Source organism: Diceros bicornis, chromosome 14 (genome assembly GCF_020826845.1).
Source record: "Diceros bicornis minor isolate mBicDic1 chromosome 14, mDicBic1.mat.cur, whole genome shotgun sequence".
NCBI lineage: Eukaryota > Metazoa > Chordata > Mammalia > Perissodactyla > Rhinocerotidae > Diceros > Diceros bicornis.
Window position 1 is genome coordinate 43,612,404 of NC_080753.1, and position 22,857 is coordinate 43,635,260.

The following is a 22,857-nucleotide window of genomic DNA, read 5'->3' on the forward strand; positions in this document are numbered from 1 at the left end:
TTCTGGTTGTGCTAATTTATTTTGAAAATTACATTTGTTCAAGTCAAATTTACACTTGATATTCATTGTTGGGTTTCTTCAGGTGACATTGCTGTTCTCTCAGTTTCCAAGGTGTTTTGTGTGTCTGCCTTGTGCAATTATTTTTCCTGTGACCTTGTTCGTCAGATCCACGGAGGTAAATGCAAGGGTTTTTCCTTGCTTCAGAATATGTGCTGTAATCAGTATATCTTCTCCTAGTTTAGCAGGTGACATGTACCTTGAAAGGAAACAAATACAGTTAACAGCAAATAAGTTTTAAAAGGGAAAGTTGTGTGCATCACAGAACAGGCTTCTTATGTTACGTATTCTACTCCTAAAAGGCATTTAATTTCAGTAAGCTTTCTGATATTCAAATTTGAATGGCTGGTCCTGACCAAGTTCCATCTTACCCATTCCTTATCCACACAAGTTTCTTTTCCCATAAATATGAGACAGGATTTTCACCCCCCTTTTTTTAAGTTTCCCACTTCATATTTATTTGGGGCTAGTGAAAGATTTCCTCTAGCTTTCATTTTAATCTGCTTTACTTCCTAGGTGAAGTATTACTTGATGTCTACATCTTGTCATATCAATATTTAGAATTTACTTAACTCCAAAATGGCTTAATATAAGAATTATAGGGAATTAATATGAGCTCCTTCCTTACAATCCTGGTGATGAATTGTACATACATATATACATGCATATGTTATATCCACTTCCTACCCACTTGTAATAAGCTTTCATTCATTTACTTTTGAAATATCTCTGGTAAATCTTTGAGACTATGTCCTAGTTTCTGTTCAAGTGAATTGATTTTTGCAGCTCAGGCAGCTCTTGATCGTGACCAGTACTTTTGGCAACACATACTTTGAAAGGCCTAAACTATGTTTGGCTTATTAAAAATTCTTAGGGTTGTGAAACCAGCAGTATCTTAGAAGATCATGAAATGCAGCGTGAGGTTTGAAGATCTCTCTGCTCTTAACTGAGGCTCTTGTGGCAAAGCAGAGTCATCCTCTGGTCTTTACCCTTCATCACATGCCATAAGATGAGGACTGCTGAATATGCTCACCAGGACAAGCAGACCCTTTCCTTTTTGTACATTTTAATTTCAAAAGAACACTTGCATCTTGTCCTGTGATTTGCTTATTGCAACCCTCAATTTATTTCCATAGTAAAGAGGGACTGAATGTTTCTTTTTTTTTTTTTAATTAATTAATTATTTCCCCCAAAGCCCCAGTAGATAGTTGTACGTCATAGTTGCACAGCCTTCTAGTTGCTGTATGTGGGACGCGGCCTCAGCATGGCCGGAGAAGCGGTGCCTCAGTGCGCGTCCGGGATCCGAACCCGGGCCGCCAGCAGCGGAGCGCGCACACCTAACCGCTAAGCCCCGGGGCCGGCCCTGAATGTTTCTTAAGTTAAACTAATAAAAGATTTAGATTGTTTAAAAACCTGATAACTGACATTATTTACATTGCCCTTATGTCATATAACTGGCTTTCCCACCCTAACCCCTGCCTGTCCCCTCAACAAAAATCATTTTTCTGTTGCTTAGGTGGAAAAAGCAATTGTCTTGAAACTAAATTCCTGGGCCCTGCACTCTTTAATGAACAGGACTGGCAACAGTACTAGTTAACGTTGGAATTGAATTTTGTACATTTGGAAACATCAGACCCATGCAGGCATTTTTACAACAGTGACACCCTGACTTCTGGGGTTCTGCTCTCTGATCATGTAGTTTAAACCTATAGAGCATGTCTGTGCAGTTGCAGGGAGAGATGCAGAATTGCAAAACTAACTGGACATTTGTGTTCACCTTGTCACAAGGAGATGACAACATATATATGAAGGTTTCTCCAACTTTTCTGTGAATTTTATTCAGGCTTTTCTCTATATGTACTCAACACAACCCTCATAAGACATCTGTACAAGTGGCACTTTTAAGAGTGACGAGGCGTGAGTTCTTGATGATTTTTTTCCCCACCCATGTACATATTAGAAGCTGAATGTTTGCTTTTTTGAATGTTTAGATCATTCCCCCCTTTACTACTGATGTATACTACACTTGGAAATTAGTTCTTCTGGTTCTAAATTCTAAGGCCATGGAATATTTTAGGGCAAATCTATAGTCACACTTCAGGATGACCAACTAAGGGCGCCTCATGCCTTATGTTATATATGTGTTTAGTCTCAGTTGTTTGAAATGAGTTATCACATTAAAAAGAGTTACTTGGAGTACAGTTTGGATACATACGCTATGTTCATGTCGACACTGACTCCAGGGACTCCCCTCTCTGTGAATAGCAGAGCCATTGTTGATATGTTATCCACTAAGGTGGCTATCATACCCCCATGGAGAGTGCCCATTTTATTGGTATGCGCCTCTTCTACTTTCATTTCACAAATCACTTTCCCAGGAGTAGCAGAGACAACAGTTATCTAGAACGAAAAAAAAAAAAAAAGAATTTTGAACATTTTGTGGTATTAGAAAAGCCCAAACAGCCCATCAAGAACTATCATTGGATTAAACTGAGTTACCTCAAAAAAACTGACTCAGAAATTCAAGTATGTTACCAATCTCTCTATAGTAGAAACTAACACTTATGTAAATTGTTTAAGGAATATTTAGGGAAAAATAGTAGTTTTTACTAATCGCCACTCCTCTGCAGAAATCAAACCTTTCATCTGAGCTTTTCGGCCTTATGTACAACAACTTGGCATTTCTTAATGTCTCCTTAGAAATTTTGCACCCACAAAACCAGCCGGTCCCTGTGATCTGTTAAGTCATCACAGCTTTGATTTGCAGGTTCCTAAGTTTTTGCACAGAGTACTTTTTAAAATAACTTCCATACTGAATGGTTTAAAACAATTTTAAAAACAGACTAGAAGGCATTCAGTAATTCAATGAGTTACCAGAATTAATATGCTTATACCATAAATCCATTTTAATATAAAATAAAAAGTTTAACAGCAGAATCCAGCAAAGTTAAATTGCTGCTTTTAAGGTCCTGCCCCATTTAGAGTATCATAATGAAAAGAATTACATGAAAGATAAAACGTGGAACACTGAATTTAAAATTCTGTATCAAACATCTTTAAAAAGGACATTTATAGAAAAAGAATAGAAATGTGTTCCTTATATCCTATCTAAATTACTAGGAGAAAACATCATAGTGTATTTAGAAGCTGGAGCTGAACTATGAATGGAATGTGCTGTGTCCAGCAACAGTAATTGTCGCCATCACTAGAGGTGTTCAGGCAGAACATGGATGAATATTTGGTGTGTCTATTGTATTTGGGGGTGGTGCAATGTCTCAAGTGTTAAATGGGTAGTTAGATTCTAGGTAACTACCATTTATTGAGCACTTTCATATGCCACGCACTGTGCCAAACACTTTACACATACTATATAATAAGGAAGGGACAATTTCCACTTTGTAGGTGACTCAAATTCAGAGTGGTTTATTCTCAAGGTCACCCAGGATGTGACAGAACTGAGATTTAGATCTAGGTCTGTCTACCTTCACGTTTCCCTAGTCGCTAACTATAAAGTCTGTAGTCACCCACCACGAAGACATTTCAGTTTCACAAACCACAACTTCAGTGGTTTTGCTATTGTTTTCCCCTAGAAGGCCCTGAAATAAAACAGAAACTGAACCATATGATATAAACCATCCTAAACAATATCAGGTTATGTTTTGCCTAACAGATAAATCAACGGAAAAATAAATGTTAGAACAGGATCAAATCTATTTATACAATAAATGATTTAGCCACAAGATGTCCTCATAAACTAATAACACACACCAAGCAGCCCTAAGGCTTAACTCACCTAACTGAGGTGTTTGCGTGAGCATATCAAGCATTGACAATGTAAAGATGAATGAGATTGACTCCCTGCTCTTAAGGGGTCCACAGTCTAAAGGAAGAGACATACACACACTACTGAAGTGCAGGGAATTACTACAGATAGGATAAATACAGGGTGCTTCAAGTAAGGCTATCTAACTTTAGAAAAGTATATATTGTCAGGGACGAGACATTAGGAGCAGCTTTCTGGGGAATGACATTCAAGTCTTGAAGGACAGGCAGGAAAAAAACCAGGCAGTTCAGGAAATAGAATCAAATATGAAAGCCTCATAGACACCAAAGGGAGTTTAGTGTAATTTTAAGGCACGGTGTGTTTAGTAGAGGTCAGTTCTTAAAGTTTCATTTGATCATCTAACTTTGGCTGGGGTGACAAAAAGTAAAACAAAGGTCAAATGGATCTTCTACTGCAGAATACTGTTTTTAATTGTTTTTATTTTTCGTTTTCCCAATTCGAAAGGCCAAAGGACATACTAATATACAAAATTGGTTTAAAATGTACATTGGAATAGAGATAAATAATTTCATACTGGTCAGCCTGATATGGCAAGAGAAATGCCTTCACATGTTGCCAATTCTTGTCTCCCTAAGAAAATAAAGGAATTAAGCCAATGGAAGATAAAGATAAAGGAATGTCCTACCCAACCTCCCAGAACTAATAAATACTCTTGTGGGGGAAGAGGCCAATGCAGAGCTAAGCTCTCTTTGATGAAGAAGGGGGGTAGGGGGAAGAACACTGTAAAAAGGAAAATAGATCTTAGCCTCTGCAATATTGTGACTTATAAGAAATATGTTTGATCATTCAGATGATCAAAATATATTTCTCACATATATTTGGCCTTAGTCCACAGTTCCTGGCTCATAGCTCCCAAAACCCTTGGAATTTCCTAATTGTTGAGAGTGACAAAGGTGTCCTTTGCATGTTAATGAGGTGACTTTGGAAAGCACCTAATGATGGTGGCTTGTTGCCAGTGGAGACAACCATGTGATTAGAGGGTTGGAACTTTCAGTCCCACCCCCTTGACCTCCAGGGAGGGGAGAGGGGCTGGACATTGAGCTCCATCCCCAAAATGGCCAATGATTTAATCAACCATGCCTATGTAATGAAGCCTCAAAAAAACCCCAAATGGATGGGGTCTGGAGAGCTTCCAGGTTCGTGGACATATGCAGGTCTGGGAGAGTGGCCCACCCATCCAGAGAGGGCATGGAAGCTCTGCGCCCTTTCCCCATACTTTGCCCTATGCATCTCTTCCACCTGGCTGATCCTGAGTTACATATAATAAACTGGTGATCTAGTAAGTAAAATGCCTCTCTGAGTTCTGTGAGCCGCTCTAGCAAATTAATCAAACCCAAGGAGAGGAGGTCATGGGAATTTTCGATTTATAGCCAATTGGTCAGAAGTACAGGTAACAATCTGGACTTGGGACTGGCATCTGAAGGGGGCAGGTAGTCTTGTAGGACTGAACCCCTAACCTGCGGAATCTGATGCTGTCTCAGATAGCGTCAGAATCGAGCTGAATTGTTAGGATACCCAAGTGGTACCTGAAGCATTGGTTGTAAGTGTGGGGAATGCTCCCTGCCCCATGTTGGAACTGGGTCCAGGAATCCAAGAGTCTCAGTCAAGATATGGGCCACAGGGGGCACACTTGTTTATTTGGTTATTAACTTTAGCTAACTTTGTGTTAGAGACCATGCTCAGCAACTTGACAAGCACTGTCTCAATCTTCACAAATCTTTGAAGTGGATACTATTACTATCTCCATTTGACTCAGAGGTCTCAGATTTAACCACTATGCAAAACAGCCTCCCCTCACATCTCACCTGGACTGCTGCAGACAACTAGGCCCTGATTCATTAAGTGTCTTGTGGGAAGATGGGTGTGTAACATTTTATGATGCCATGGGGCCAGAAATATATCTGCCATGGCCCCAAGAATACAGAGAATTGCCTAGATACATTCCATTCCCAGGATCCTACAGGTTGGGTGACTGCAGTAGATTGGCAAGAACTTTTATGGCTCAGCCCAGCCCGACACAGTGGGCTCCTCAGTTTATCATAAAAATTGTCTTACATGTGCACGCACACACAATCATCTGTCCCTTTTCTATATGGCCTGCAATGTGCTGTCTCTTCCCTGCACCTCATGCATTCACATGAGTTTATATCACTCATGCTACCACAGCACCTTACTCTCCAACCCCACACATCTAGGCTTAAATTCCATCACAGACAGACGTACTTCAGGTGACAAACACACAGTCTCCCCTTTCCTCAATTTACTGAAAAGTAAAGACAGTGAGAAGGGATGCCTAATAATAAACAGCAATGAAGAAGATGGTCCCTAATAGGAAGCTCTGTCCAGAACCCCTTAATCTTTGTAAAGATTAAGATAAAATTCAAATTCAGAAGTTAGAACGAGACCTGGTGTATCATAGGCAATCAAAACATTTTAACTCTCATCCTTATCAAAGCTGTGACTCTAGAACACAACCATCAAACTGAAAGTTGATTTGCCCTGGGTTTTCTTAAAATTGCCCAAGTCGAACGGTTTCTATTGTCAAGGTCAATGATGACCCCAAATTACTAAATGTATCAGATAGTTTTCAGCCCTTCCCTTACTTGACCTCTCAGCATTTCATGACATCTAAACCTTTTCCTGATTTTTCCTTAACTCCCATGTCGACACCTTCTCCTGGTTTTCCTCTGCCTCCACAGTCTCCTTTGCTGGCTCTTACTCCGCAATGCCCACCAGGAGTCTTAGGGGCAACTAATCATTCAGACTCGCAAGACGACCAAAGGCCACATTCTGTGTCCTTTCACTCAGAAGCGTAGAGGTCAGGTTCTCTACAGTTAGGCATTATAATGTAGGGTTACCAGCATGGACTTTGGAGCAGATAACTTGGGTTTAGATCCCACTTACCAGCTATCAGAACTTAGAAAGTTAAGCTTCAATTTTCTCACGTGTAAAGTGGGGATAATAATAGTACCTACCTCATCGGGTTTTGTGAGGATTAAATGAAATAATCTAGGTAAAATAAAGTATTAGTGTAGTGTCTGGCTCAAAGTGCTCAATAAATGTTAGTTATTACTGAAAATGCCAAAACTGTGCAAGTGACTCCTGCCCACCTGCTTTTCTTCTTGCAATCAGAACTTGCACTCTGCTTTACAGGCTTGAGGAAACACTGGATATCCAGGTGCTTTTCTGAAGGTGAATATGATCCTGTCAGATCCCTGCCTTCCACTCTTTGGTTCAGTTTCTCTCTGAGCATACCCCCGTGTACCTGATTGTACAAATCCCAGCTACCAGATAAACAGCAAAGTCCCCTAATATTAGTGCTCAAGATGGATGTAGTATAAAGCAGCTCTAGGCGGGGAGAGGGAGAGGGATGCATCTAACGGGTGACGCAAGTCGTGACCAATTTAAGATGACTGCGTACAAGGTCTTCTCAGGGCAAACAGCCTAATATGTAAAACTGCCCCAAACCCTGAAGTCATCACTCTTCTTTCTCTCATATCTCACTATCCAATCCATCAGTAAGTCCTGTCAGCTCTACCGTCAAATATATCCAGAATCCCAGTCACTTCCCTAGCCCCCATCCACCTACTCATGATACTTCCACTCTGGTCCAAGCCACCATCATTTCTCTCCAGTTGTTACAATTGCCCCCCAACTTATCTCCCTACTTCTGCCCTTACCCACCTAATATCCATTCTCAATATTAGCAACAAGAATGCTCCTTTAAGAATACAAGTCAAATTATGTCACTCTTCTGTTCAAAACCCTCTAATGGAGCTCCATTTCACCCAGAGTAAAAGCCAAAGTCCTTACAGTGATCTATGAAGCTGTACATAGTATTTCACCTCCTAACTCGCTCCCTTGGGGTTGCCCCTCAAATCCCACAAGCACGCAGTGTGGTAAGTCTCAGGGCCTTCACATTTGCTGTTCCCCTGCCTTGAAGGGGCAGGTTAAGTCTTCAGAGAATATTTAATTAAATTCCTCTTTGCTCTTCTCTAGGGCCTTGAAGGGGAACACTCCTCGCCTTTGACTATCACATTATTTAAAATTGAGCTTTCAAAAAAGAACTCCACAAGAATAAAAACTTTAGGGAAAAAATATTTAAACTCTCCTATCCTAATACTCTCTATCCTTGGTCTCTGCTTTATTTTCTTTTATAGCACTTATCACCATCTAACATACTATATATTTTATTTACTTCTTTTGTTTAGTGTTTGATTTACTACACTGAAATATAAGTTCCATGAGTGGGAGGACTTTTGTCAGTCTTGTTCACTGGTATATCTCCGGTGCCTAGAATGGTGCCTGGCACACAGTAGGCATTCAAATGTTTGTTGAATGAATGAATACATTCAAATATGAAGGTCAACTAGGAGCATTCTATAACAATATGCCTAACATTTAGGGCTTCAGCAACTGACAGAACAAACTACAGGGAGCATCTTCTATGTGAAAGGCATTCTATAGGCACCTTCCACAAGGCACTGACAAATGCTTATTAAGCATCTACTAGGGACTTGCTCCCAAAGAACTATCAGTATGGAGAGAGAAGGTAGATAAATCAACAGATATTTTTAACACTATACACTAAGTCCTATAGCAAAAGTTAGCCAAGGTATAGAAGTGGATCAGAGGAAGACAGTAGGGGATGTCAGGGAAGGCTTTTCACGGACAGTGGATGCCATCTGAAAAGGACTTGGAAGGATAGAAGTGTAAATGGGGGGCAACTGGGGCAAGGGCAGAGGATCCAAAAAGGAGTAAGATGTTGTCTAGTCCTCAGGGAGTGTACAAACCAGTAGAAGTTACAAGAGAAGGCCAAACATAACATAAGTTAGCAAATGAGTGACATGGGAGGCAAAACAAAGCCCTGGGGAAGAGCAAAGAGGAATTTAATTAAATATTCCTTGAAGATTTAACCAGCTGAGGTAACATTCTACTCTTGTTCATCGGAGTGGTGGTGATGAGAGATGTGCTATGAAGGAATATAAGCAATCACTGGACCTTTTCCCAAAGGCTGGTAAATGGAAGATTTTATTGAATCATTCTGGAATGCTTGTAAAGGTGGATACTATGAAGGCCTCTATCACATTAATCACACTGGCAAGATTTCTGTCATACACAGGTTCTCTGCTGCTTTAAACCTGGAAAAGAGAGGCCGACAGGGAAGGAGCTTCCTCATCCCCTACAGACTGAGGATTTGGACAACGTCTATTCACACCTCCAGTTCTCCTCTCAAGTGGGAAAGCACAAACTTGTGTAGAATATTTGCAATTGATCTACAGTTTGGAATCTAGTACCTGAATACAGTCGTTCCCAGGAAGGGATGATGCCCTGCAGGAATGCAAATATGGTGAGCCAAGGTCAGAGGAATAGCTTAGTTGTCACATAAAACCACAAATCAAATAGCAACAAAGAAGTTTAAATAATCTCTGTTCACTGAGGAACAGTATGCCAGAAATTCCTGGAACTCCTAGGGTGGCTGGGTAAAAATTACACTGCTTTTGTTTAGTGTTCTGTTCTAAATTTTTAAAATACATACATTTAATTTCTATTAAAGCTCTCAGATAATAACTTTCTGAGATCTTCACAAACCTCAGGACTTGACTAAAAGGGCTACTCACACAGGTGCTGTAACAGTTCAGCAGCACTTCATTTCAGAGTGTGTACACAGAGAGAGCTTCCATGGCAGAAGCAATGTGAATTCATCATCATTTCCCTTGACATTGGTCATCCATTCCCCACTGCTAAAATTACTAATTTTCCCAAATATTTATAGTTACTGAGTTGATGCCAACCCATTTCCTCTACAACACCAATAACTCTTGACTTGAATTCATTATTTCACTAATCATATCTTGATTCCTTAAATCCTATTTCTGAGCCATTTAAATTGCCATATCACTTCTCTTCATTAGATATTTAATTACAAAAATAAATTCTTATATGAATAAATAAATCAAACAGTACAGAGATGCAATTTCCTGCCTACTATCCTTCAGTGCTGTATATCATTCAATATCATTCTCAAGGCTCAAACATGTACACATATATAGGGTTTTTCTCCTTTCCTTTTATAAAATTATAAAAATGGAACCATATTATACACATTACTTTGCAATGTTCATTTTTCTCTTGCCAGTATATCACATCTATTCCTCCAGCTCAATTCATATAGAAGCATGTATTGCTTAACAACAGGGATACATTCTAAGAAATGCCTCATTTGGCAATTTCGTCTTTCTGCAAACATCATAGAGTGTACTCACACAAACCTACTACACACCTAGGCTACATAGCATAGGCAGCTCCTTGGCTACAAACCTGTACAGCATCTTACTGTACTGAATATTGTAGGCAATTGTAACACAATGGTATTTGTGTATCTAAACATAAGAAAGTTACATAAAGTAAAAATATGATATAAAACATAAAAAATGGTACACCTGTATAGGGCACTTACCATGAATGGATCTTGCAGGACTGGAAGTTGCTCTGGGTGAGTGAGTGAGTGGGGAGTGAAGGTGAAGGCCTAGAACATAACTGTACACTACTGTAGACTTTAAAAACACTGTACACTTAGGCTCCACTAAATTTATAAAAAAAAATTTTCTTTCTTCAATAATAAATTAACCTTAGCTTACTATAACTTTTTTACTTTATAAATTTTTTAATTTTTTAAAACTTTTTGACTCTTTTCTAATAACACAGCTTAAAATACAAACACATTGTACAGCTATACAAGGGTATTTTCTTTCTTCATATCCTTATTCTTTAAGCTTTTTTCTATTTTTAATTTTCTTTTACTTTTTAACTTTTTTTGTTAAAAACTAAGACATAGACACATTAGCCTAGGCCTACACAGGGTTAGGATCATCAATATTACTGTCTTCCACCTCCATATCTTGTCCCACTGGGAGGTTTTCAGGGGCAGTAATGTGCATGGAGCTGTCATCTCCTACGATAACAATGCCTTCTTCTGGAATACCTCCTGAAGGACCTGCCTAAGGCTCTTCTTGAGGAGGTGTCACTCTTTTCAGAAATATGTCCATGGTTGTTTGCTTGGTTTGTTTCTTTTGTTCATCATAGATTTCCTTGTAAGCAGATGATGCACCACGAACATTCCTCTCTGTTAATGAAAACCTTTTGGTGTTGGGGTTCACGTTTTCAAACTTTTTAACGGGCTTGTTGAGGTCTGCAAAAGGTCCTGTGAGACCCTTCACTGTGAATTTTCTTGGGGGTTCTTCTTTTTTTCCTCCCTCAGTTTCCTTTTCTCTTGTCTATTCTTCAGGTATGCGTTCCTGTTCCTGTTCCAACAGCTCCTCGTTAGTCAATTCCTCAGGAACCACCTCTAGGAGCTCCTCAATGTCATCCTCATCCACACTCAGGTTAAAGTTGTTTGCCATCTCAACCACAGCCTTGTTGATTTCTGCAACCTCCTCATCCTTGGTAAATCCTTTGAAGTCTTGGACAAACCTCTTGAGTGTTTTCTTCTGGATGCACTAGGCGATAGGAATTTTTCAGATCCGTTATAATCTTAGGGGACCACCGTTATATATGTGGTCTGACATCGACTAAAACATCATTATGTGGCACCTGACTGTAGATCCCTTCTAATAGCTGCGTGGTATTCCTTGGTATTAAATATACTAGATTTATTAAACTATTTTCTTGATATACGTGTTCTTTTCATGTTTTTTATCATTATAAACAAAGGTGCTTTCATTTGTATAGATTGGCAAAATTAGATAGCTAGGTAAAAGGTATGTACATTTTTAACAAATCTGCCAGATTACTTTCCAAAAGCAATGAATAAGAGTGCCTCATTCCCTAATTCTTCATCAGTAATGCATATTATTACTCTTAATTTTACAATATGATGGGCAAAATCTGATGGTATCTCATGGTTTAAATGAGATAGCCAGACTATGGACATTATTGAGCATCCTTTCATGTTTATTGGCTGTCTACATTTCTGTGAACAGCCTGTTTATATCCTTTGTGCCCACTTACCTATGAGACTGTCTCCACAGCTCTTCTTACCACATCAGATTTTAACACCTAGTCAAATAGTGAAATTCTCTTCCAGATTATTGTTTTTGACTTTCATTCTTTTACCATAAAAAGATGAATTCACATTAGCAAAATGCACAGTGCCTGACACAGAGTAAATGCTATGTAAACTTTTAAACATAAAAATTTCTAATTTTATGGGCCGGTCCCATAGCTTAGTGGTTAAGTGCGAGCACTCCGCTGCTGGCGGCCTGGGTTCGGATCCCGGGCGCGCACCGACGCACCACTTCTCCGGCCATGCTGAGGCCGAGTCCCACATACAGCAACTAGAAGGATGTGCAGCCATGACATACAACTATCTACTGGGGCTTTGGGGGAGGAAAAAAAAAAAAAAAAAAAATTTCTAATTTTATAAAGTCGTACACATCATCTAACAACATGTTCCTATGTTAGTAAATCATTTTTTAAGGCATGACTCCTTCACACGGAGCTCCAGTGATTTCTTCTACCAGTGTCCCTATGGCTGGACATTTAGGTTATTTCCCATTTTTGATATCACAAATCATGCTACAATCAATATTTTTGTACATAAGTCTTTGAACAAATCTTGCTTTATTATTTTCTTGTGCATTTCTTGTCCCTAGGCAATTTTAATGGCCAATAATGAATTTGGAAAAATCTGTTAGCATATCACGTTAATAAATGTTAAATAATATTACTGCCCTTCTGTGGTCAATCCAAATCCTCAAAGTTCTTCTAGAAAGTATAAGGTCTAATCTTACCTTCCTAACCATTTCTAGCATCTTCAAAGACTCCTCGCCTCTTTCTCAATCCTGTACGTGCTCCAGGTTCAGTCCTAAATCCTTAATGTTTCTCCTTGTCTGTGTTCTTCCTCTTAAGACATCTCATTCACTTACATATCTTCATTTCTCATTTCCATAAGGATGAGTCTACACAATTTTACCTAGCTTATGAACTCCACTCCCTTATTTCTTTGTGTGTTGGATTCCACATAGTATTTCCAGATCCTAGCACAGTGCCTGTCACTTCAGAGTCCCAAGGTATATTCCTCCACATGTATTATTGTGGGGGAAAAGTTCCATTGGCAAACAACTTAAACATGATAAAGTGAAACATGTTTATTTATTGCAGAACTAGTCAAAAGTTTTAATATGCAAAAGGAATAGACCGTCTCCACTTATATGAGGCAGGTAGAGTAGTCAAATTCATAGAGACAGACAGGAGAAGGTGGCTGCCAGGGCTGGAGGAAAAGGGGGATGAGGAGTTACTATTTAATGGGTACAGAGTTCCAGTTCTGCAAGATGAAGAGAGTTGTGGAGATGGATGGTGGTGATGGTTGCACAACAATGTGAATGCAATTAATACTACTGAATTGTATACTTTAAAATGGTTAAGATGGTGAATTCTGTTATGTGTATTTTACAACAATTAGAAAAAAGAGGGGTGGGGCCTGCCCCATGGCTTAGCGGTTAAGTGCGCGTGCTCCGCTGCTGGCAGCCCAGGTTCGGATCCTGGGCGCGCACCGACGCACCACTTGTCCAGCCATGCTGAGGCAGCGTCCCACATACAGCAACTAGAAGGATGTGCAACTATGACATACAACTATCTACTAGGGCTTTGGGGAGAAAAAGGGAAAAAAAAAGGAGGAGGATTGGCAATAGGTGTTAGCTCAGGGCCGGTCTTCCTCAGCAAAAAGAGGAGGATTGGCGTGGATGTTAGCTCAGGGCTGATCTTCCAAACCAAAAAAAAAAAAAAAAAAAAGAGAGGTAAAACCTCAATGTTTCCTGAACTTATTCTTTTTTTCTCAGGGCACATCTGATGGAACGGTTCCTTGGAATCCACTTTTCTCCTCTCCTAGATGATAAACTCCTAAAGGGCAGGGAACTGTGGTTGGTGTTTCTTTATAATTTCACAGTACTTAATTTGTTGACTGATTTTAAAGTGACCTTATAGCAAGAACAGAACATTTGCGTTGAGTGTTAGTTTTTCTGTATCAGTGTTTTATAAAAGATAGGTTTTGTGGGTATCTATAAACACTGATAAAAACAGAGGTTTTAAAAAGAGAACAGGCTAAAATAAAAAGTTCCACTGTAAGATCTCATGCACTAACTCGACATCTGTACCAGGACTGATTGGAAAGTGCCTTCTTCAACAGATCATTTTTGGAGGACTAGATAGTCACCATCATTTACCAGATTCTATATGGTGAGTCAAAACATCTGTCCAAAAAACAAAACCCCCATTGGAATATTATCCGCCAAATTTTCAAGTGTTATTCTACTTGACTCACTGACTCAAAAAAAATCATTAAAAGAATCAGAGGTTAGTGCTCAGGATAGAATTGTCTTTCTTATACAACCAAGAAGAAAAAGCAGCTGTTTTGGTGAGATGGTTCTATCAGGGTATAAAGTCAGCCAGTAGGGCCACTACGGGAGAGGGTAATGGGGCAGACTTGAAGTGACAGTACTGGACATCTCACTCGCTTCTTACACCCAGAAACATTATGCTTCCTCTTCTTTGCAAAAGCAATGAAGTAAGAGCACAGGTGGGTCTGGGAGACCATATACATCCTCACTTCAATTTAGTTTTAGCAATGTTCTCGTGTTTAAAAATCCGGCATCGAAAAATGAGCATTTCTTGCCTTGAAAAATCTCTGGTGTTGTATTTAAATAACCAGAGGGACAACTACTTGACATAAAATAATTCTGTCAGTCAAGGTCCAATCAGGCAACAAAAAAGACACTAGTTATTGTAACAGAGGGAGGTTAATATAAAGAATTGTGAACCAGAGATTAGGGAAAGACCACCTTCTGTTCCATGCCAAGACATGTGGAAGTCCCATGTGATTTGAACAACCAACTCAAAGTTCAGTGCAAAGATGTGGTTTATATTTAGAAAGAACAGAGAGTAGCAATTTAACTAGTTTTGACTCAAGACAAAGTAAGTGATTAAGAAGATGGTCAAAGTCAAAGTCTCTCAACCTCAGCACTGTTGATATTTGGACTGGACGATTCTTTCTTGTGGGGACAAAGGGGAGGGAACCTGTGCACTGTAGGATATTTAGCAGCATCCCTGGCCTCTAACCACCCAGCTCCAGCTGTGATGATCAAAAATGTCTCCAGACATTGCCAAATGTCCCACGGGGAGCAAAATCACCCTCAACTGAGAACCACTGGTCTAGGTCATGTCACCTTAAAATTTACAGTGAAAGGAAAGGAACCATGTCCACAACTGGATTTACGGATCACTATGCATAAACATATACTTTGTCCCTAGCAACTCTGCCCACAAAACATAAACAACCAGAAAACATTTTAGATCAAATTAACAAACACACAGCACCTACTATGGTGTTGACCTATGCAGTTAATACAGTAGCAACTAGCCACATGTCAGTATTGAGCACTTAAAACATGGCTAGTCTGAACTGAGATGTGTTGTAAATGTAAAATTCACACTGGATTTCAAACATTAAGTACAAAAAAATTAATACTTTTTGTATTGATTACATGTTAAAATAATATTTTGGATATAATGAGTAATTTAAAATATATCACTAAAATTAACCGCACCTATTTCTTTTTACTTTTTAAAAAGTGGCTAATATAAAATTTATAATTACACTTGTAGCTTGCATTGTATCTCTACTGGACAGCTCTGATCTAGACACAGGTTATGACACTATTCAATCTTACTGCAACTTCTGCCAAACTATACATCTGGTTTAACAGGCTTATCTTTTTGGAAGGGAAGCTACCACTAATGCCAACTCAGGCATGCATGTAGTCCATGGCAGTTCCAGTAAGTCTGTTCAAGGTATGAGAATTTTAATTAGACACTCAAAGGCAAATACAACCAGTGGCAAGATTATCATGAGAAGACACAAGCCTATAGGGTACTGCAAGCTTAACAATGAAAATGGCTCCAGATTCTTCAAGGAATTCAAACTTCCTCTTAGACCAATACTTCTTTTTTGGATAATACATCTTTCAAAAAGTTACTGTTAAGGGGCGGCCTGGCGGCGAAGCGGTTAAGCCTGCGCTCTGCTGCTGGCAGCTGGGTTTGGATCCCAGCCGGCCACCGACGCACCGCTTGTCAGGCCATGCTGTGGCGGCGTGCCATATAAAGTGGAGGAAGATAGGCACAGATGTTAGCCCAGGGCCAGTCTTTCTCAGCAAAAAGAGGAGGATTGGCCTGGATGTTAGCTCAGGGCTGATCTTCCTCCCCGCAAAAAAACAAAAAAAAAAAGTTACTATTCAATAGTAGTGTGTCCTTGGATTTTGTAGTATTTGCTATTTGAAAACATTAAATACATTTGTCTAAGTATTATTTCCTCTGTTTTTCACAAAAGCTCTCAGAGATAATTAGGGAAAGTTATTCACATTTTGAAAATACAGCCCAAATGCGGCATTCCAAGAGGGAGACCTTGCTCCCAAGTCCTACATTCTTTCTACAAAAGCCGCAGCTGATCCGCCTTTAAACTCCACTTCGAAATTACTTCCCGATTTCCCAATATTCTATCCTAATCAGAAGGAAAACAGGCACGCATGCATTAAAACATTTAGAGAAAAACCTGAAAGTTCTTAGGTTGTTAAATGTCTTCCAAATCTGACCTAACCAAGGGCTCTTGTTATTCATGCTTATTTATAAAGGCTTCCTACGTAACATGACGTTCTTCTGCAAAGACACTGAAAGCTACAAGTCTGAGCTAGTTTTTTTACGCGCAAAAGGGGCAGCGACTGGCGCTACCTAACTCGAGCACCACTCTACCTAGCACTTGGCTTTCCTACCTTACTGCAATCATTTATCTTTTAATCTTCTAGGCTGCAAGCGCGCCTTCAACGCAGAGGCTGCATCTTACTCTTTTCTCTGGACCACTGCAGGCGCTTGTCTGTTGAAGGATCGAACTCTCCAGTCCTTTCTAGCTCTAGACCCGAGCAATTCTGTCGCCAGGAATGATAACCGTATTTACATACGTTTAAATGGGATAAGCCATGCACTCGACCCGCACATAAATGGAGCTCCATTACAGTGGTAATCACAGTTACTGAGGTGAACTCACGAGCGCAGTCCCACAGAATCGAGCGGGAAATACTATTCCCCGCTCACCGCGCACCAAGCACGGGGCTTTCTTTCCCTTCATTACAAGCCGCCGCTTCGCCTCCCATACCTTTTGCAAAAGTCTATCAAAACCGCGAACATCGCCGAGGGCCTTCACAACCTCCTGCAGATTCTTTGTCATGCAGCTCATCGTGGACCGTTCGCCGGCTCCTGGAACCTACGCAAGAATGAACCTCGGAAGAGGCGGGAAGCCCAGAAGTTAACAAGACAACAAGGACGCAGAGGGCAAAGAGCCCGCACGCCTCTCCGCCCCGCAGCGCGCTCCAGGTGAGACGTCGCGCGCACCCGCCACCACCGTCCCCCGCGGCTCGCGCACTGACGTTCCGCGCCCCGTTGTGCCCGCGCTGGCGGATCACGCTGCGAGAGCCAGCACGTTTCCTGGCCGGGCTGTTAAGGCGGGAGCGCCGGGGCAGCGGGCGCCTGCGCAGAGCCGGGCGTCGGCTGCCGGGCCGGTCCCAGGGGGCGGTCAGCCGGCCGGGAGCCGATGGAGCCGAGCAGCGGTCTGGAGGCTGGGCCGGAGGCGGAGCGGGAGGAAGGGGAGCCCGCGGTGAAGAAGCGGCGGCTTCTGTGTGTGGAGTTTGCCTCGGTGGCGAGTTGCGACGCCGCCGTGGCGCAGTGCTACCTGGCCGAGAACGACTGGGAGATGGAAGTACGCTTTCGCTGTTCTCTCCTCCCGCTTGGGCCGTGGAGCGCACGAGTTCCATCCCTGGGTCTTTGTTTTTCAGAGAGCGCTGAACTCCTACTTCGAGCCGCCGGTGGACGAGACCGCCTTAGAGAGGCCCCCGGAGCCCCCGGCTGCGCCCGAGTCCTGGTAAGTGGTGACGGGGCCCGGGAGCCATCCGGGCGGAGGCGGGTTGCCGGCGGGTTGCCTCGCGCATCCTGGGACTGGCCGTGGCGTTGGGCGGGGATGCTGAGGAGAGGCAGGTCTCCCGGCCCAGTAACCAGAGGCGGGGGGTTTGTGCTGGTGCCGCAGGGCTCACGCCTCTCTCCCGAGGTCTGGACGTTAATTTGGAGCTCAAGGAGGAACAATCGGAAATGTAATTTTTGCCTCGAATTATAGGAATTATGTAAGGAAGAGGTTCGAAACGAATAAGGGAAAAACCTCTATTGGGGAATGGTAACATGGAAGTCTCTTTGCTTCCTATGTTATTTACTGTCTGCTAGTCAGCCAGAATAATTTTGTGAAATGCACACCCACCTCTGTTGTTCTGTCAAAAACCCCGAAACAGCAAAATTAAAGCCACCAATCAATAAAAAGTATTTAATGGGAATTTATTGTGCGTGTAACAACAGTTCACGAACTTGGAGCTTCCAAATTCAAAGACTGATATGAAGCTCAGGGGCATGAAGTTATAGATTGGCTTATAAAGTAAAAACGGGGAAGTTGTTTAATGTTTACAATGATTGCTTATTACAATGAGGATTTCCAGACGGCAAGGGATTATTAGCAGACGTTTGGTCCTTCCAAAACGTCCATCAGACATTTGGTCCTGTCCAAAACGTCCATGAGCGTATTGGGTCCACGCCAAATGGTTTTGGACAGGACCAAATATCCTGCAAGGCAGAGGTTTGGTTAAAGGGATTATCTCATACCATTTTAGGAAGATGACCTAAGTTTCTTTTGTTAGTCTTCAGAGGTATTTATAAGAAATAGTCTAAGTTTCACTTATATTCATGAAGTAAGCTGGATGTAGTTTTGCTTTCCTGGGTTAAATGGTTTTGTCTGCTCAGGAAGTTCTCAAGACCTATGTCCATTTCGTATTTAATTTTAACAATTCCAACGCTCCCTCCCCATTTCCTGCATTGCTGCTCTTTTTTTTTTTTTTTTTTTTTTTGGTGAGGAAGATCAGCCCTGAGCTAACATCCATGCTAATCCTTCTCTTTTTGCTAAGGAAGACCGGCTCTGAGCTAACATCTATTGCCAATCCTCCTCCTTCCCCCCCCCCCCCAAAGCCCCAGCAGATAGTTGTATGTCATAGTTGCACATCCTTCTAGTTGCTGTATGTGGGCTGTGGCCTCAACATGGCCGGAGAAGCAGTGCGTCGGTGCGCGCCCGGGATCCGAACCCGGGCCGCCAGTAGCGGAGCACGCGCACTTAACTGCTAAGCCCCGGGGCTGGCCCATGCGCTGCTGCTCTTAAAGTCCAGACGTTTTATAAGTCCCTCCATGGTTTGACCACTCACTGCCTGTCTTTACATGTTCCTCACCTGTCACCCTCTCTTTCCTACCCCAGAAAAAGTTCCAGGCATATCAGACTTTTCACTTTCTCCAGTGGGCCATTTTCGCTTCCCTTTCAACTTTTGTAAACGTATTCATTTAGCCTGTTTATTTCCTCTGCCTAGAATTTTTTTCCTCCTTCCTTACTAAGTAATATTAACTTTAAAGGCCCAGTTTAGACATGATGCTCTTATAGCATCCTGCATGACACCTATCATAATAACTTAGTTCATATTATAATTGCTGTTTAATATTTTATATCTCTCACTGGACTACACATTTGGTGAAGATGGTCTCTGCTGTATACATTGTTAATTTTCCAGAGTGTAATATGATATTCAGCATGTAATAAACTCTCAATAAATATGTATTGAATGTGTAAAGTTCTTACAGCTATATGGGCAGCCTGTATAGTAACTGTTCGTAGTGGAGACTCTTTTCCTTTCTTTGCTCTTTTCACTTGCACTGGCCTACCAAGATCATTTCATTAGGCTCCTTTCTCTATCTGCCCAGCCTCTTACTGGGGAATTGTCCACTCACCCACAGTGATGTACCTCTGGCTCCCATGTTGTAATAGCTAGAGCCAGTTAGATTAGTAGGTATTCACCTAGCCCAAGCTGGCCAGTTAGATCCTCTCTCCTAGGATTTTGAGATTAGGACCAAGAGAGTTAAGTCTCACTCTTCCTGCGGAGCTGGAACTGTAACCTGTTAACTTAGTACCTTTTGGGATCTGTACCCATCCTTTTTTGTGTATGAGGAAGCTGAGAATGCTGGTCCGCAGAGAGAGAATGAATCTGAGGAAAGTTGAGTAGGATTGAGAGAAAGCCTTGATTGCAGTTCCTTAGGCATAGCTGCGTTCTTGTACCTGGCTCTGTGCCGTGTTTCTGTTTTCTTATAATTCCTGTTTTGCTAAAACTAGCCTGAGTTGGTGTCTGTTAGCTGCAACCTAAATTGTAACCAATAAAGACATTGCAACAAAGAGGTGGATTCCTTGAAGTAGTGCCTCAGAAAAAGTGTGGATCGAGCTGAGTAGTGGTGGGATGGAGGACCATTAGGAGTCCCCTACCCTAGAATCATAAATTGGCAAAAACAAGCAAAGTGGTCGATTAGGTCGTGGTCTGTTTTCTCTTGGAACTCAGATCAAGTGAGAGTGAGGCTTTATCTATAGAATAAAATAAGGATTTATACTGATATAAATACATTGGCCGAGGAGAGAAGGGAGCGCTTTTGCTTACAGTAGAATTCCAACTACTCAAAGTAGAGGTATAAAGGAATTAGAGAAAAATCATCATTTGGGAACCACCATAGTAATAATTATTTCAGACAGGAATCATCAATGGATACTAAAACTAAAAGGTGAATGTTAATGAGAAACAAGATATTCATGTAGTCTCAAAGTGCCTACCCACAAAATACTTATTACAAAGGGAAGAAATCTAGTAGAAAAAAATTTAGCGGTGGAGAAATCTAGTAGATAGTGCCTTAACCAAATGATCAAGGTTAACATGAGCAGTACTGGGGCAAATCCATATCAGGTGCCACCTAATATGATGCACTGAGGATGCCACACTATCACTTCTGTGTCATTCCTGCCAAAAAATGCAAAATCTGAATCTAATCATAAGAAAACATCGAATAAACCCAAACTGAAGGGCATTCTACAAAATAAATGGTCTGTATTCTTCAAAAATACCAAAGTCATGAGAGACAAAGAATGAACAACTATTTGGATTAGAGGGGATTGAAAAAGACATGCCAGCTCAATGCAACATGTGATCCTGGATTAGGACATTAGTGGCATAATTGGCGAAATTTGAATAGGTCTTTAAGTTATATAGTAATGTATCAGTGATAATTTCCTGACTTTCAATAACCCTACTAGGGTGTATATGTAAGCCTGTCCTTGTTTTTAGGAAATATATACAAAAGTATTTATGCAAACGTTTCAGAATAAAAGAATAGAGCAAGTAAATGTTAAAGTAAGTAAAATGTTAACATTTATCTGGTTGAATGGTGAGTAGAGTTCTTTTTACTGCTTTTGCAATTCTGAAAGTCTGAAATTATTTCAAAATGATAAGTTAACTAGACTTATTGTGGTGATCATTTTGCAATGTATACAAATATCAAACCATTATGTTGTAACCTGAAACTGATATAATGTTCTATGTCAATCATACCTCAATTAAAAAATAACTTAAAAAAGAAGTTAAAATGTTGGCCTTAAATTTATTGAAATTATAAATGCAAAAACCTATTTCTTAAATTTATGTAAGTTTATAAATGCTTAGCAGTCACCTTTTGACAATATTTTGTCCCTGCATTCAAATGTCTGGGCCTTGGTGGGAATAGGGGAAGGCGGGGTCAGGTAAGACTGTGGACTGCAGCACATAGATGTGGCCTCTCCAGATGGCAGTCTCAGGGTAGTCGGGCTTCTTACGTGGCAGCTCAGGGTTCCTGGAGAGAGTGTTCCAAAAGGCTTGAGTGAAAGCTGCAAGCCTTCTTAGGATGAAGCCTCAGAAGTCCCAGAATATTCTTTTCACCATGTTCTACTGGTCAGGCAAGTCACTAAGGCCCAAATTCAAGGGGAGCGATGTTAGACTTCACCTCTCAATGAGGGAAATAACAAAGAAGTTGCAGTCATTATTTTATCTGCCACAACGAGATCTTATTTCAAATATTTAAAATGATTAATATGATTTCCAAATAAATTTGGAAATCTTACATACTTAGTCTAATTTGGGGTTGTAGTTTATGAAATCATTTTAACAACACATGTCAGTAAAGGATATTGAGTTGGCTCTAACTGTAAGTGAGCAAACATTTGGAAAATACAGTAAGAATCTTTTTCCTCAGTCATGTGACTTTTGCTTTTCTATAGGCAGATGCTTTTAGGGCTCTTTTAAAATTTATCTGTAAGATGAGGGCTACAAATACTTACAAAATAATTTTTATTTTTATTTATTTATTTTTTTGTGAGGAAGATCATCCCTGAGCTAACATCCATGCCTATCCTCCTCTTTTTTTGCTGAGGAAGACTGGCCCTGGGCTAACATCCATGCCCATCTTCCTCCACTTTATATGGGATGCCGCCACAGCATAGCCTGACAAGTGGTGCGTCGGAGCACGCCCGGGATCCGAACCCTGGGCCGCCAGCAGCAGAGCGTGCACACTTAACCGCTATGCCACAGGGCCGGCCCCCAACAAAATAATTTTTAAATTAATCAGTTTATAGATTATTTGGAAAGTTGTGTTTCATTCTGATCTTGCCAGTGTTGACCTAACCAATGAGGAAACAACTGAGTCCGTTAGTTCTAAAACCAGCACAGCTGAAAATATTCAGCAAGAAGATGGCAGCATGTTCTCTTTCATTACCTGGAATGTTGATGGATTGGATTCAAACAATCTGCAAGAGAGGGCTCAAGGAGTGTGTTCCTATTTATCTTTGTAAGTATTATTACTTCTGTTTGATGGTAGTATGATAATGTCTTACCTATCTACAAAGAGGGTAACAGTTCAAAGTTTTGGGCTTTCGAATCAGACCTGAGTTGACAGTCCAGCTCTCAGAAGAAACATCTCAGAAAGAATGG

At 40.8% G+C, this 22,857-nt stretch overlaps 2 protein-coding genes across 2 annotated transcripts in view; one reads left to right on the plus strand and one right to left on the minus strand.

Moving 5' to 3' along the window:
• ACOT13 (acyl-CoA thioesterase 13) lies at positions 1 to 17,500 on the minus strand. The gene is made up of 3 exons (XM_058555149.1): positions 17,103 to 17,500; positions 2,273 to 2,457; positions 1 to 256 (listed from the first exon to the last, which is right to left on the minus strand). The coding sequence occupies exons 1-3, from the start codon at positions 17,181 to 17,183 to the stop codon at positions 100 to 102; spliced, it is 423 nt and encodes a 140-aa protein (XP_058411132.1). The 5' UTR covers positions 17,184 to 17,500; the 3' UTR covers positions 1 to 99.
• The window catches only part of TDP2 (tyrosyl-DNA phosphodiesterase 2), a 14,817-nt gene continuing 9,460 nt past the window's right edge, over positions 17,501 to 22,857 (plus strand). The window contains exons 1-3 of the mRNA XM_058555143.1: positions 17,501 to 17,702; positions 17,779 to 17,864; positions 22,541 to 22,714. Of these exons, the coding sequence (XP_058411126.1) occupies positions 17,538 to 17,702; positions 17,779 to 17,864; positions 22,541 to 22,714 (425 nt within the window). The 5' untranslated portion in view covers positions 17,501 to 17,537. The remainder of the gene's footprint in view (positions 17,703 to 17,778; positions 17,865 to 22,540; positions 22,715 to 22,857) is intronic.